The following is a 16727-nucleotide window of genomic DNA, read 5'->3' on the forward strand; positions in this document are numbered from 1 at the left end:
CAGCGTGGCCAAAAAATACAAACAAAAAATGATGGACACAATGTTTGGAGGCAGAGAGTTCTCACAACAGGAGCGGAGCCCCTCCTTCCCTGCCTCTGTGCAATCATGGCTCCTACTCACTGAACCCCAGGCACTGCGCTAAGCATTCTGCAAATATTAGCTCCCAATTCTCACTCTGTCCTGCAAGATCAGTACTGGGTAAGCATTATCCCATCTTACAGATGGGAGATCATAGGGAGATCAGGCAAGGGCATGTCCTGCACATCTGGTGTCCCTCACTCCACAGTGACCCGCTGCTGTCAGGAAGCAACATGGCTCGAAGAAAACTTGGTCTCTGGCTGGGAAGTGACTCAACCTCTCTGAGGCTGTTTCCTCATCTGTACAATAGAGAGAAGAGTGCCAGCTCTGAAGGTTGCTGATGCTCGGCCCTACCCCTTCAGCCCTCCTAGTTCCTGTACACACCCACAGTTTCCTCCTACTTCTCTTCTAAGGGCTTTCTCGGGGAGGCAGGGCTGCAAATACCAGGAAGTTTACACTCTCCACGGCAGCCAATGATGGGCAGGAGTTGGAGGATAAATGCCCGGCTTCCTGACTCCCCCCGGGACAGCTCTGAGCTGTGCTTCACACAGCCTCCCAGAGATGCCCATCGGGAGACCTGCTCATTGAAGACCCTTGTTGACTCGGGCAAGGGCTTTATCGCTGAAGGGGCTTCCTGTGAGCCCTCCCACCTGTTGGAGCTACTGACTCCTTCCTACACTGTCCTAAAGTCAAGCTCTGCCCTTGCTAACCATCTTACCCATGTCCCACTTCCCTACCAGATGTCCCCGGGGGTCTTCTCGTCCCCGCCTACACTCCCCTACCCCCCACGGGCCCCAATGTCCCTTGCACCCTTTCCCCAGAGAGGAGAAACATCAGGCTATATGGCTTCCTGCCAGCCAACTCCAAATATCAGAGCTGGATGGGCCCCTCAGGATCATCTGTTCCACCTTCTCCTTGAGGAGGGGGAAACTGAGGCCCAGGGAGGGGCAGGGAGTAGCCATGCTGCACAAGCAGTGGCAAAGACAGAAAGGTCTAGAAGGAGAACTCACCCTAAGTCACCATCACTGAAGCCATCAGCAGTGACAGCCTGTCTGGACAACTTGACCCACAGTCAACCCCACCACCCATGCTCCCCACTCTGAGGTGGGAGCCAAAGACCAACCAACAGACAGATAGATGCAACAGCAGCCTGGTGCCAGGATACGGCATCCTCTGCTACCCGGGGAGGTCCCAGATGGTGCTCATCAATCATACCAGCTCTGGTCCCCGACCAGATTCCCATCCTCTGCTCCAGTCTCTTCATTCAGGGTCCTCTTCCCAGAGGCAGCTACCCTGCTAGCCCTCCATGACCCAAAGGCACAGGACCCTTCTGCTGGCCTCCATCACCCCTCTCCCAGACCTGCTCCCAGCAGCTGTCCCTTTGGAAACCTTCTGATAAACCTCCCAGCCCACTGCAGTGAGCATCAGATGAAATGATACACAGGCAGCTCTGAAAAGTAGGCAGCAGGAGCTACAGGTAAGATACCAATTTGATATATGCTTATCCACACCGAGATGGGCTGACCTGGACCTGGGCTGACCCTCCCCTCCTGTAGTGTGCTAGGATTCGGGGCAGGAGTGTCTGTCTTGATTTAAACAAAGGACAAAATGCCTAAATTCCAAAGATGACTCTACAGTGGTGGAACTTGAGATGTGGTGAGGAGCTGGAAAGTAATAAAGAGGGTTGGGGGATGGAGGAAGAGTGGGCGGGGTGAGGGGCACTCCTACTAAAGCAAGTGCTAAGGTTTATCTTTGAATTCTGTAATGAAATTCTATAATTACATAAAATTCTAGAATGTTCAATCTGGAAGGGACCTCAGAGGTCACCTTTTCTAATTCCTTTATAAATCAGGAATGTGAGACTCGGAGAGAAGGCAATTGACTTCTCCAAGGTCTGTGCCTCCTCCAAGTTTAGTTCTGGAACTCAGGTTCAGTCATGTCTAAACTAGTGAGAAAGAGAGTTGAGACCGTGTGTGTGTGTGTGTGTGTGTGTGTGTGTGTGTGTGTGTGTGAGAGAGAGAGAGAGAGAGAGAGAGAGAGAGAGAGAGAGAGAGAGAGAGAAAGAGAGAGGGAGAGATTGACAGAAAGAGAGAGAGATACAGATATGGGGTCTTATCTTCAAAGAGAAGCAGATGGGACCTGCCTGGGCGAGAGGCACAAAGCTGGACTAAGAAATAGAACCCAGCCACCTAGCTTCGGTGGCTCCCTGCCCAGTGACCCTCCAGACTCTCACTGAGCTGCATGGCATGGGTCATCTTGGCTATGGCACCTGAAGATAATGCAAACCCTCTTCCCCCTACTCTGCTGAGATTATCCTTACCATCCTTCCAGAACCATTCCTGTTCATTCTCCTCAATTCTGCCTTCCTTGGACAGACACTGACCAACAACCATTTCCTCTGAGCTCTCTCTGGCCTGTACTGTGCCATCCTCTGACTTATAGGACCCATTACCATACTCAGCACACCCTGGACTGCAAAATCAGGGGTGCCTCTGTCTCTCACACGGGGCAGGGACCCCAACTCTGCTCCAGGCCAGCCTAGCATCTGACTCCTGGCAAATTGGATGGATGAAGGAAAACCAAAAGGAATGGCCAATGGGTGAGCAAGCCTCTTATCTCCCAACATGGTCATGCTCAGGGCCGGCCCCTTTACTTCCTCTTAGCTGTAGAGCCTAATGGTTAAGTATATGGACTGCAGTCAGACAAGCTGGGTTCACATCCCACCTCTGGACAAGTTACTTGCCTTCCTTGTGCCTTAGTTTCCCCACCTGTAAAGTGGAGTTAAAAAACAATTCCTCCCTTAGGACTTCTGTGGAGCACTTGGACAGAGTGAGGCTCATCACATAGGTTAGTCTTCATCATCGGCCCGGTGCTGAGCAGAGTGGTCATTCTCCTGGTGGGTGCTCAGGCTCACTTGGTGACAAAGGAGAGACGGAACAGGTGACACAAGCCACTTCTATTTACAGGTCCCAGGAAGCCCATCCCATCACATACACTCCCAGTGCCCTGTTGGGGTTGATCCACTGAGGACTCCAAGGCTCAGAGATGGTGAGTGACTTGCCCACAGGCACGGAGCCAGTAAGAAGCCAAGGGATAAAAAACCAGGTCTTCCAACACGAAGCAGGGCTCAAACCACAAGGACACAGAGAGACCAGACCATAAGTGCTTTTCTCCACTATCTCTCTTTGGAGAGCTCAAAGAGACTTTTTTCCAACAGGCAAATGTATTTTCTCCCCCCAAAAGCATAAAATTCTTCAGATGTCCAAGTGACAGCCTAAAGCTTGGCTTCTTTTGTTCCTTAAATCAAGATCAGGGAGCAGAGCAAAATGCTCTTTTCCTCAACTGCTCTCCCCCCCAAAATCATTTCAAAAACAGTTGCAGGAAGAATGACCATGCACTGGGCGTTGAGAAGACCCCAGCAAAGACAGAAGCACTGGAAAGGCTGAAATGAGAACTCCTGCCTGGTGCTAAAGGACAAGGCCTGAGGGTCACACCTTCGCAATGAGAAGCTTACAAGAGTCAGAATAGAAGCTGGGGCTCTCCAGTCAGAAAGAGGAAGCGATGCAGCCCTCCGCTCAGGGAGTCTTTTCGGAGGAAAAACAGCAATGCCATCAGGGAGCTGCAGCCTGAGGGGAGACCCAGCCTTGTCCTCAGGGAGCCCCAGTCTGAGGGGAGACACACCCCCGCTCCCGGGGAGCCCCGGTCTGAGGGGAGACACAGCCCCGTCCTCAGGGAGCCCCGGCCTGAGGGGAGACACAGCCCCATCCTCAGGGAGCCCCGGTCTGAGGGGGGACACAGCCCCGCCCCCGGGGAGCCCCGGTCTGAGGAGAGACACAGCCCCGTCCTCGGGGAGCCCCGCTCTGAGGGGAGACGCAGCCGCGCCCTCGGGGAGCCCCAGTCTGAGGGGAGACACAGCCCCGCCCCCGGGGACCCCCGGTCTGAGGGGGGACACAGCCCCGTCCTCAGGGAGCCCCGGTCTGAGGGGAGACACAGCCCTGTCCTGAGGGAGCCCCGGTCTGAGGGGAGACACAGCCCCGTCCTCGGGGAGCCCCGGTCTGAGGGGAGACACAGCCCTGTCCTCGGGGAGCCCCGGTCTGAGGGGAGACACAGCCCCGTCCTCGGGGAGCCCCGGTCTGAGGGGAGACACAGCCCTGTCCTCGGGGAGCCCCGGTCTGAGGGGGGACACAGCCCCGTCCTCAGGGAGCCCCGGTCTGATAGGAGACACAGCCCTGTCCTCAGGGAGCCCCAGTCTGAGGGGAGACGCAGCCGCGCCCTCGGGGAGCCCCAGTCTGAGGGGAGACACAGCCCCGCCCCCGGGGACCCCCGGTCTGAGGGGAGACACAGCCCTGTCCTCGGGGAGCCCCGCTCTGAGGGGAGACGCAGCCCTCTCCTCAGGGACCCCCGGTCTGAGGGGAGACACAGCCCCGTCCTCGGGGAGCCCCGGTCTGAGGGGAGATGCAATCCTGCCTCAGGGACCCCCACTTTGAGGGGAGACACAGCCAGACCCTTATGGAGCCCCAGCCTGTGGAAACACAATCCTACCCTCAGGGAACCTCAGTCTCAGAGGGAGAAAACAGCCTTGCCTTTAGGAGGCCTACTCTGAGGGGAAATACAGCCCTCACTTCAGGGAGCAAAAGTCTGAGGGGAGACACAGCTCTGCCCTCAGGGAGTCCCAGTCTGAGAAGAGACACAGCCGTGCCTCAGGAAGTCGGAGCGGGGAGACACAGTCCCTCCTGTGCTAAATTGCTCAGTGAACTGATTATCACACATTCAGGATGTCTCTAAACGAAGCCCATACATGCTCCGTGGATTTACTAGCAAATGACTCTGGCTATAGAATAAAAGGAAACACACCAAGAAACACACTCATCTCAGCTTTTCCTGGACTGGCGGTCCCTAATAGAGGTCCATGGACCCCCCTGAAACTATAAGCAAAATGTGGCATATTGGTCCATATGGATGCATTCTTTTTTTGCAGAATCTTCATCATATTCCCAAAGAGGTTCCTGAGGTTCCAAGGCTAAGGGAATATGGGGGGTTTTTTTGTTTGTTATGGGTTTTTTTTTTAATTAATTTAATTAATTTATTTATTTTTGGCTGCGTTGGGTCTTAGTTGCGGTGCACGGGCTTCTCTCTAGTTGTGGTGCACAGACTCAGAGCGTGAGGGCTCTTCGTTGTGATGCGTGGGCTCTCTAGCTGTGGTGTGCAGGCTCAGTAGTTGTGGCACAAAGGATTAGTTGCCCCGGGGAATGTGGGATCTTAGTTCTCCGACCAGGGATGGAACCCTTGTCCCCTGCATTGGAAGGTGGATTCTTAACTGCTGGACCACCAGGGAAGTCCCCCAAAATATGGTTTAACTTCTTTCCAACAAGCCTCCCTAAGCATCCCTCCATCCTCTGGCAAAAAGTTGGTGGTGATGAGCACATAGCTTGGATCTTCAATGCTGGATCCAAAACCCAGCTCTACCCCTTAGCTGTAGGACCTCACTTAGCCTCTCTATGCATCAGTATCCCCATCTGTAAAGTGGGATAGTCCCACTCTCCTACAGGTTTTCTGAGAATTAATGGAGTTCATATATGCAAAACAGAACAGTGTCTGGCACATACTAACTTGCATTTAAGTGCCTGGCATACAATAAATGCTCACAAAAGCCCTGTGGAGAATAAGGTGGCTTCTAGGGAATCCCCATGTTCTCCCCTCCCTGCTCCCTACTACTGGGCTTGATCAGGACCTCGAGCACCTTCATGTCCTCGCCCATTGGGGTCCACCTGGCTATTGTATAGCCTTCATTGAGGAGAACAGACTGGGGACAGGTAAACCACTATCAGGGAGAAACAGGAATCCTGAAGAGGCTGCAGAGACCCCGAAGCTTGAGGGGCCCTCCAGATGCACCCTATTTCTCCATGGAGCAATTTAACACCAAACATCTGGTTAACCCCAAGCAGGCAAAGAGGGTGGGAGGGGGCCACATTAACCGTGGATATAATCGGCACCAAATCCTTTGTTGTGTACTTAACCTATGACACCCTGTTCACCCTACGTATCAATGCTGGGAGGTAGACATTGCCTAATTGTACAGGCAAGCCAGCTGGGGCTAAGGTGTGCCAGTGTCACCCAGCTTGCCAGGAGCACCGAAACTGAACTCTGAAACAGGAGACCATTCAGAGGTGCCTGCATTACTAAAATCCAGGGTCTCCCAAATCCCCACCAGCAGCTCCTCTCACATCCTCACTCTCCCGTTTCCTACCCCCAGCTTCATCAGGGGTGCTCTCAAAGGAACAGCTGAAGAGGACTGGAGTGGTTCCCATCTCTCCCTGCGCTGCTCCCTGTCCTAACAGGCAGAAGTAATCCCAGAAAAGGAGAGGGACCTTGGCATCCAGCCCCTGGCACTCGCCCATCTCCCCTTTCATATCCTGTTCCTCACTCCCGTGCACTGTCTCCCTGCCAGGCAACCTCAGCAAGGTCTAAAAGGCAATTTTCACGTGGCTTAAAGAGCTCTCCTTCCTGGAGCTATTTGCATTTTTGTTATTATTAATTATTGTAATAACTGTCCCTCTTAAGCTACGTGACCGAGGAAAAAGAGCCTGAGCTCTGGCCTCAGATCCATTCAAACTAGAATCTCCACACAGCCACATGGTAATTCTGTGACTCTGCACAAGCTACTTAACCTCAGTTTCCTCATCTGTGCACGCAGTCACATACCTGCCTTGTGCAGTTGTGAAGCCAATAGCTTACAACAGAAATGTAGGAAGTGTGCTGGATTTTTCTCTCCCTCACGCCCATCCCCCATCCCATTCATCAAGTCTTAAAATTTCTCCTACTGGGAGCACTATGCTAGGCCAGCAGAGGTGAGTGACATTAGGAGACAGAGGCACCTTGCAATGTTTTGGAATCACACTAAGTCTTTTTTTCTTGACCAGGAAACTAGCAGGAAAAGAGGTTGTCAGGGGTCCAGCCAAGCTGTGCTTGGAAAATCAGTCCCCAGTCACTTAACACTGGCTGTCCACTGACTGCAGGAAAATCTGAGGAGCCAGTCCTCAAAGACACCAAACTCGAGGCCCTTTGTAGCCCCAGGGATCTCAGGTAGTCTGTGGGTCACCTGGAAAGCCTCCTTGTGGCAGAGGCCATGGCTGTCCACCCAGCAAGCATTCCTCACTCCCTTCCTAATAGAATCCACACTGGTTCAGTTATCTGATGCAGATGGCCTAAAGTCAGAGAAGGTAGGCTCCTGTCCTTTGTTGCTGTTGACTGATTACGTGACCCCCCAAATTTATACATTGAAACACTAACCCCCAATGTGCTGGTATTGGAGATGAGGTCTGTGGGAGGTAACTAGGGTTATTTGAGGTCATGAGGGTGGGTCCTTCATGATGGGATTAGTGCCCTTATAAGAAGAGCTTGCTCTCTGCTCTCACCTTCTCTCTCTGCCATGTGAGCACAGTGAGAAGGTGGCCATCTGAGGCCAGGAAAGAGGGCTTACCAGAATGTGACACCCTGATCTTGGACCTCCATCCTTGAAAACTGTGAGAAATAAATTTTTCTTTCTCTTGTTTAAGTCACCCAGTCTATGGTATTTTGTTTTGCCAGCCAAACTGACTAATATACTGGCCTGGGGTGGACATGAGACCTGCCTTTGGCCACTGACATAGAAGGGGAAGTCTGCTGAGAGATTGTGGGAGCGACTGTGCTTTCTAGATAAAAAGAAATTTTCAGAGAGAGGCCTTTGGTCCAATGTCTTGCTTCCTGTCTTTGGATGTGGTTGTGATACCTAGAAAAGAGGCAGTCATTTTGTAACAATGAGGCCCACCATTTGGATGATGGCAGAATAGAAAGATAGCTGCATCCTTGATGGCAAAGTGAGCTGACAAACCAGAACTGAGATAACCTACGTAGAGACTCACTGTGATCTGAGAAAAATAAATGTATTTTGGGTTTGACCTACTATCAGATTTTCTGTTACCTACAGCCAAAGCATTCCTAACTGAATCTGATTCCTCTGTGCCCCAAACTTGTTCCAGCCTTATTCCCCTCACCTCCTCCCCACCCTCTCTTCCCAATGGTAGGTCATCTCCAGCAATGGCCTTAGGTCTGAGCAGGGAGACCTGTGGGCTGGGAGAGGACAGATGGTAAGCTACTACCATATGGTCTAGATGCCAGGGAAGGCCAGCTGCAATCCCATGACTCTCTCTGGTCTCTGCTCCCTAGGGATTCCTCTGGTTCTGGGTTTGCCTGGCATCCCTGAGCAAGGAAGGCCTCTCTCATCCTTGGAGATAGAGTACCTACTTCTTGGCTACATCTACCATGGTCGGTACCCAGGCCCTACTGTGATTCTCATCCTTGGAGACCCCAATCCTCAAACTCAAGAGGCTCTCAAGGTTTTGAAGTCTGAGGAAACTGGATTTGGATCCCCTTCTCCAAAACACACTAACTGTACAGCCTTGGGCCGGTTCCTTAACCTGAGCCCCGATTTCCTAATCAGCAAAAAGGGAAAAATACTACTTGTATTTTTCTAGTTCATAGGATTGTTGTAAGGTTAAAAAAGATGCAGTAATTGTGGTAGGCAGAAATCTAAGATGGTCCCTGCGATTCCCACCCCGTGGTGTACAAGCCTGCACAATCCCTTCTCCTTGAGTGTGAGTGGGACCTGGGAATATGATAGGATACTCACTTCTGTTACTTTATATCAAGTAGCAGACTCTGGAGAGATTATCCCGCTGGCTTTGAAGAGGGAAGCTGCCATGTTGTGAGAGGTCCACATGGCTGGACCTGAGGGCGGCCTGTAGGAGCTAAGAGCCCCAAATCAACAACCAAAAAGAACACAGGACTTTAATCTTACAGCTGCAAGGAATTAAACTCTGCCAGCAACCTAAATGAGCTTGGCTTAGACCCCAAGCCTCAGATGAGATCACAGCCCCTGCAGGCACCTTGATTTCAGCCTGGAGAGACCCAGAGCAGCCAAGTCAGCTGTGCTGTGCCTGGGCTTCTGACCTACAGAAACTGTGAGATAATAAATGGCTGTTGTTTTAAGCTCTAGGACTATGGTGATTTGTTATGCAGCAATTGAAAACTAATATAATAGTCTGAGTTTGTACCAAATTGCTATTTGAGTAGGTTAAAAACAGCTGAGTACAGGCAATTGCATATGGTTCAGCCTAGTACAGATGTTAATGCCTGGCATGTAGTAAGCACTCAATAAATCCCACTGTTTTTATTCCTCTGGCGCCACTAAACAGTATCTTAATGTAGTCAGTGGCTGAATAGACCTCTTTTTCCTAGCAATGGCTCTAACAGCTGCCACACTGCCCCCAGGCTCCTCCTTCCCCCAAAGCCACCCTCCCCCTGCCTGTCAGAAGACAGTGTTCTGATCCCATTCACACCCCTTCTGAGAGGCTGAGGGCACAGCTCTTGAGCTAGGCTGCCTCTCCAAAACGCCAACCTGAACAGACAGCAGAAAATAACATCTCTGGGGCAGAGGCAACAGCTGCCCACCAGCCCCACGTCAGCTGGAGGGGAGAGGGCAGCTGCTTGAGAGATCCCAGCAGGGCTAAGCCACCACCTGCCTCTGGTCTCTCCCCTCCTTGCCTTCCCTGTGGGTCTTGGGAGCCCCGCCATGTAGAATCGTTCAGTGGTTCTGCCAGCAAGACCCCGCGGAAGTGCACAGGTTTCCTGTTACATAAAAAATGCAAATTGCTCTTTCTAACCAACACGCTGGTCTGGATGCCTGCATCAGACGAGGCATAGAGAAATAGTGGGGCCCTTGGGAACAGGACACTGGACGGGTGAGTTTTGACTGGGTCTGCAGGGAGGCTAATAAAGTCAGGAAAGGTCTGGAACAGACCATCAGAGAAAAGAGAAGCCCGTGGCTCACACTTTCTACGATGTCTGCTGGAATCTGGTTTCACAAACCATCTACCTTACTCCCAAAACAACCCCTCAGAATCTCTAAATGTACACAGTATGTCAAATACATGTCAATAAAGTTGGGGGTAGGGGGAAAGAGAACTTTCTAGACGGATCAGATCTCCAGGTGTCAAACAATAGGCAACATAAATGACTATTCATGGCTTAATCCATTTAATCCTTCTACTGTGATAAGGATCATTACACTTACTTTACAGGTGAGGAAACCACGGCCCAAGTTAAGTGCTTTACCCAAAATCACAGGGATCTGAACCCAGGTAGACAGACCCCATAGACTCATGTTCTTACAAGCATTGAGCCAGACAACCAGAGGCTTTAAAATCTTTGGCCCGAGTTTACAAAAATCAGTGAAAACAACTGTTTGGGAGTAGACTATAGATTAGCCCAGGAGATGCCCAGCACAAAGAAGCAGGGGCCCAAACACGTCCATCCCACAGTGTCACCTGCCTTCAGCACAGGCTTGGATGGGCCTCTGCTGTGGTCCTGTGCTAGGGCTCAGACAGGCCCCTGTGCCAGGCAGCTTTGCTCAGCTAGGAGTGTCCTAGGATAGGCATGGTGGGGGTCAGGTCCTCCCCTAGGCAACAGCAGAGACCTCCTAGGGCTGCAGGGGATGGCAGGGACCTTCCTAAGGAGCAGAAGGGAAAGGAACTAGCTCCCAGGAATGCGAGTTTCCAGTTCCTTTGAAACACTGGCCCCCTCATCCCCAGCTGCCCATTCTGAAGCCCCCTGGAGCTCTCAGTCCACCAACCCCTCTGCCTGCCCTACTATTCCCTGCCCACCAGCAGGTGTCACCTAGATGCTCAGGGCAGGGGCACCCTGTAGCCTCCTCCCCCAGGCTCAGTCAATGCTGACCATGAGATGCAGGGGAGGAGGCCTTGGCTCTCATTAACTGGTGGCCATGGAGTATAGAATATGCTGGAGAAAGCCATTCTGTGCAGCTCTCCTTCCTCCCCATTCTCGTCCTCCTTGCCTCCTTTTCCTTTTCTCTCTCTCCCTCTCTCAAACTATTCTAGAAACTGGATAGTTAGACCTGGTTGAGGCAAAGAGATGGATTTACAATTTTAAGTTTATCCACATTGTTTTCTTGCCTCTCTTCTGTTCCAGGTGACTCCTCCCTCCTCACCCCTTCCTACCAAAACTCATTATTCCCCACTCTCTGGCTTTTGCGAGGGCAGGAGCAGAGCCTGGGTCATGCCCTTCTCAGGCTGATGTCCCACGTAAGGGAATGAACACCAGGGTTGATCCCAGAACCACATCCCCAAGGAACTCAACTGCATCCCTAGGTACTGCTTAGGTAAAAGGTTTGAGTCTTTGGACACCTCTGCTTCCAGAGAGCAAACAGGAGGGGCCAAGTGCTACTGCCTTACAGTAATCACTGTAGTTATTTATTGAGCCCCTACTGTGTGTGAAGCAAGTGCAAAGCAGCATGCTGGATGCTTCATGATCCTCTACTCCTGTAAATCAAGTCCTCCAACAGTATTCGGTGAGGACCCGCTACATGCCAGCCATGCTTCCAAGCATGAGGGGTACCTCTGTGAATAAGGTTTCTCCACGAATAACAGGTTCGTTGCTTGCACTTGACAAATGGGGGAAAGCGAGGCTAAAAGTTTGCCCCAAGTGGTGGAGCAGATTCCATTTTAAAGTGTCTGATTCCAAAGCCACGATGCCCTGTGCCCTCTGCCTCCTCTGGGTTCGTGGGTCTGAGTCAGGGTGGGGATCGCTGCCCTCAAATGCTTACAAAGTTGCTTTGGGGGAAGAGGAATGAAGTCTACACACCTGAGATGTCTTAAGAGGTTTTGTGCTCAGTATGTGAGAGACCCGGTGGCCCAGGCTGAGTGCTCAGGACCCAGGGAACACAGAAGGCAGTGATTTGGGCTGCGTGTCTCTCAAGGGTGAGAAGGATGGCTGGAAGTGGGGAGCACGAGGCCGGGCTTTTCAGGATGGGGGGACACGAACTGGCAGAGATGAAGGCAGGGTGAGATATGGATGGAGAATGTGCTGTTCAGAGGCTCTGAGGTGAAAAGCCTCCCGAGACAGCTCTGACACAGGCATGACTGAAGGCTGGGAAGGAGCATCTGGCGCAGGGCTATGCACCAGCAGGGAAGGGAGGACAGGCTGGGGCAGCTGTGGATGGCTGAGGAGGTGAGGCCGGAGCTAATGGGCAGTCAGGAATCTCCCAGCAGAGTAATGGCAAGATGAAAATGGCCTTGGGAGATAATTCTGACAAAACCATATGTGGGACCATAGGGGAGACATGTGGGGTTATCACAGGAGCCCCCAGAAGGGCCTGATGCAGGGGCCAGCTATGTTCAACTTCATCAGCGCTCACTCCCACTCACCCTAAACCGCAGCCCCCCGCCAAGTCCTTCCCTCTTTCACATCCCAGCCCAGTTCCCCTGGCTCCATCTACACCTCCCCAATGCCACAACTTGGGAACACAGGGTTGGGGTGCCATGAGGGTGGGTGAAAGGTCTGACCAAAGAGAGGCCTGGGCGATTTGGAACAAGTGCACACCCAGGACCCCAGAAATGCTGTTGGTCACCTGGGGCAGGGGAATGGCATTTCCAGTGGAAACTCAAGAGGTGGCCTCTGTGTAGGCCACAGTGCCCCCTCACAATCCCAGCAAGGCACTGACCCTAGGCCAGCCACAGGGTGACTGCACTAGGGATAAATTTCCCCTTCTCCACTTGTATCCCTTACTGCCTGGGGCAGCCTTCCTCTCAGATAGGAGAACCTGAGGGAGACCCAGCTTAGATGGAGAAGTGACTCCCAAAGCCTGTGTGACACGACTGAGGATTTGGGGGTGGTAGCCCACAAAAACTCCCCTCCCCCTCCCCTGCTGGACTCTAAAATTCCACACTCATCATGCTAGTCCTTTGGCTTAAGATTTTGTACCCCCAGTTATTGTTTTTTTAACGGTGCAACTTTAAGTCATCATCAATTATCCACATCTCAGGATGAATGAGTCAATCTGATCCTTTCCTGAGAGTCAGTTTTGTTGTTGGAGGTGAAGAAAGGCTTTCACATCCTGGGGTCTAGAATGGTGGGTGGGTAAGGGAGGAGACGGTGAGGGTGTTGGGGCAAAGGAGGGGGGAGAAGAGAGGGAAGGAGGGCACAGGAGGCAGAGGCTGGGCACGCCTGGGAGGGATGAGGCAAATCATTCTCTTCTGGATTTGGGGAGGGGATGGTCAGAAATAGACTGCTGTGAAGACCCTGCTATGTCCTTTCACTACCTCCCTCTCCCCACACGGGCGTCTGGACCCCCGTTCCTGTGTCTCCTCTCCTCGCAACAACAGCCCAGAGTGCAAACTTTCTGGGATACGACCCTCAGGCTGGCTTCCCATTCCGCGGTCGCCACCCGTGGCTGGGCAGGGGCTTTTGCAGGACAGGCAAAGGGGCGTCCTGGAGAAGAGGACACTCTGGAAGGGGGCGCACGGAGGTAGATGGTCGGAGCCAAAGGGGTGCAGGAACTCCGGGGCCAGGGGCGGGGCCGGGGGCCAGGGCCAGCGGGCGGCTCACCTGCAGGACACGGTGATCTCCACCTTGGTGGCCGGGATGCTGCCCGCCAAGGAGTCGAACTCGCTCAGCGACGCCATGTCCTCGGGCTGCTCCATAGCCCACCGCGCCCTCCACCCCAAATTAGTAAATCCCTGCGCGATTCACACCTCCTCCGGAGCAACCGAAACCCTGGGCTCTCCCCCAACTCCGGAGCCGGGGCTGGGAGGCAAAGGGAGGAAAGAGGAGAGCGAAGAGGGGGCGTGGGAAGTGAGAGAGGGAAGAGGGGCGGAGGGAGCGGGGGCAGAGGATACAGGAGGGGGCGCGGGTGACGCGACGAGGAGGCTGGGGGGCCCAGCGGAGAGGCGCAAAGAGCACAGGGAGCTGAGGCGCAGCCGGGAGAGGCGGAGGAGCACGGGGAGAGGGCACCGGGAGGGACGCGCGGAGTCCTGGAGGGGGCACCGGGAGAGGGGCCGGCGCCTCTCGCTGGGTCTCCGCGGCGGGGTTGGGGACGGGGCTGCGAGTGCCACTTCCTCGGCTCTGGCTCTGGCTCCGGGGCTCCCGGGCTGCGGGAAAATCAAATCTGCCCGAAGCCGCCGCCTCCCGCCACCCGAGGCGGGCTGCGCTCCGGGTGCGCGAGCGCCGGAGGGGACGCCCGCAGGGGCCGGGGCGGGGCCGCGGGCGGGGTCTGCGCGCTAGTGTGAGTGTGTCCGTGCGAGCATGTGAATCTCTGTGCGTGTGGCGGGCGTGGAGACGCGGCTCCAGATGCTGGGAGCCTGGGGAGTGACAGCTAGAGATGGCCTCGGCCGTGCGCGTCTCCGTCTGCGCCCGCCCTCCACTCCCCTCCTCCTTGAGACCTCCCTGAGGGGTCTCCATCTCCGGGGAGGGAAAGCGATGTGTGAACCAAGGGGCATCTGTATGAGAAGGGTCTATGCGGAGCGGGGGTGGGGAGGGGCCTGTGCAAAAGAGACAGCAACCCCCAACCAGAGGTTTGGAGGGGGGGATCTCTGCTGAGGGTGCGCTCCAACGGAGGGCAGGTCTCAGTCCAGAAACAGATTACACATCTCCTGGGGAAGCATGTGGGGCCGACCCCGGTGTCTGGAGGAGCCGCCTCGGTTTCCCAGTGAGGGTCCTTAGGCCTAGGCAGAGTGGGTGCATGGGCGCTCCCCCATCCGCCTCTGGTTCCCGCCGGGCCTGGCCACACGGAGTCAGCCACCTAAGCCACGCGATAGCGCCCTCCCCACCCCCGGCCCGTCGTGACCACACGGCTTAACCAGCCCCCAGGTCTAGAAGCTTCCTCCAGCCAGACAGAGGGCGGCCCGAGATCCCCGGGGGTTCTCTGCAACTTGCACCAAGTAGGCGCCTGCTGTGTGCAGGGCTCTGATCCCAGCCGTGGAAGCGAGGAGAGAGTTGAGGCACCTCTGAGGCGGGGCCCCTCCCAGCCAGGCCCGTTGCGGCCCCACCCTGCCCCAGTTTCGCCCTTCTGGGTTTGCTGCGCTGTGGCGTCTCTCCAGCGCTTCGCACAGAGGGTCGTCTCCAGGAAATCTCCAGCGACCCCTCCTCAGCCTCAGTCTCACACTTGCGGAGCTGAAACCTCCTCCGCGCCCACCGCCCGGCGTTTGGACGCGACACACCTCTGTGCCCCGGGGAGGGGTCCTGGCGAGGCCTAGAGCCTGAGGCTGGCCCCGGAAAAGCCACGCCCCGCGGGCCTGGCTTTGGCAGCTGGGCCTTAACAGGCGCCTCGAGATTCTGTTTGAAGTCAATTCCCAGAACATCAGATACAGCCAGAGTCAAAGATAAATAAGAACACATTTATCGGCCTGGGTTAAGTGTTTTCCTTTTACCCATGGCTCAGGATTGGCTGCACTGTGTTCTGCAACCTGGGACCCAACAGCAAGAACAAAGGTGCTGGGATGCCCAGGGCAGTGGGGGCCTGCTGCATCAGAAGGCTCCACTCTCTGGTTTGGTCTTAAGACCCTCTCTGCAGGATAATAAGTCAGGCCTCCTTTTCTGAAGGATGCAAAACTGGGCTTGGACTCTCTGTTCCCTCCCCCCACCCCATACCTGTCCTACACATGTTCCAGACATACTTGTGGAATATGTTATCCATTCATTCTACCAGTATTTACAGAATACCTGCCCTGTGCCTGGCCAGGTGCTAGGGCCCCTTGGAAAACTTCCTTGGTAACAGTGATAACCACCATTCCGTTTTCGAAGAGACTATCCTGGGCCAGACACCATGCTTAATTTTTCTTTTTGAGATATTATTTGCGTACTACAAAATTCCACCATTTTGTGTACAATTCAGTGGTTTTAAATATATTCACAAGGACTATGCATGATTATAAATTCTCAAAATAAGTACAGGCATGAGGTATTATTATCCCAGGGAAGCTAAGTAACTCGCCCATGATCACCCAGCTGGGAACTGGCAGAGTGAGAATTTGAACCCCAGCCATTGAGACCAAAGCCTGACTGAACAAATCTTGACTGCCTCTTAGGATGGGGCCAGATGATGGAGGGTCTTAAAAGTCCTCCATGAAATTAGGCCCAGTTGAGAAGGACAACAGGTGGGATCCATTGTAGGTAATTAAGCAGGTGAGTGGTGAGACTGAAGTTCTACCACATAACCTTGTAATGTGACAGCATCTGGCATAGCAGCCCCTGATTCTCTTTCTGAAAAATTCTGGAACTTGTCTGTTTCTCTCCATTCCCTCTCAGTCATTGCATTTCCATGGCTGGCTCTTTGGGGAAAAAAAATTTTACTGGGCACCGTCTCTGTGCCAGGTGCTGTGTTAGGCTCAGAGAATAAAGAGGTGAAAAGGACATAGTATCTGTCCCCAAAGAGTTCCAGGCCAGTGGGGACCCCAGGACACGCAGAAAATAAATGATAATGCAGCATGAGGAGTGCTGCTGAGGTAGGTATAAAGGGCCCAGAGACTAGAGAAGAGTGACCAACAGCTCTACCCCAGGAATGGGCACAAGGGAGGGTCACGAGCAACTGCAAAAAGGAGGTGACACTGAGATGGACATTGATGATGTCTGTTTGGTTCCCTCAGAAGCAGACCCCGAGAGAAAGATTTAAATGTGAGCAGTTTATTTGGGAGATTAAGGAAATGCTATGTGGGGAGTGTGGAGGTGAGGTAAGGAAGGCAGCCTATAAGGGTGGTTTATCAAACCAGTTATCACTGTGGGCAACTAAGCCTCATTCCCACTGAGGAGCTCTAGGAGAC

At 53.6% G+C, this 16727-nt stretch overlaps 1 protein-coding gene across 1 annotated transcript in view; it reads right to left on the minus strand.

Moving 5' to 3' along the window:
* Window positions 1-13652, minus strand: part of CPNE5 (copine 5) — a 90689-nt gene extending 77037 nt beyond the window's left edge. Inside the window, exon 1 of the mRNA XM_007467275.1 lies at window positions 13519-13652. Within this exon, the coding sequence (XP_007467337.1) occupies window positions 13519-13613 (95 nt within the window). The 5' untranslated portion in view covers window positions 13614-13652. The remainder of the gene's footprint in view (window positions 1-13518) is intronic.
* Window positions 13653-16727: the final 3075 nt, after the last annotated feature.

The sequence above is a fragment of the Lipotes vexillifer genome, unplaced genomic scaffold, assembly GCF_000442215.2.
Source record: "Lipotes vexillifer unplaced genomic scaffold, Lipotes_vexillifer_v1.1 scaffold528, whole genome shotgun sequence".
NCBI lineage: Eukaryota > Metazoa > Chordata > Mammalia > Artiodactyla > Lipotidae > Lipotes > Lipotes vexillifer.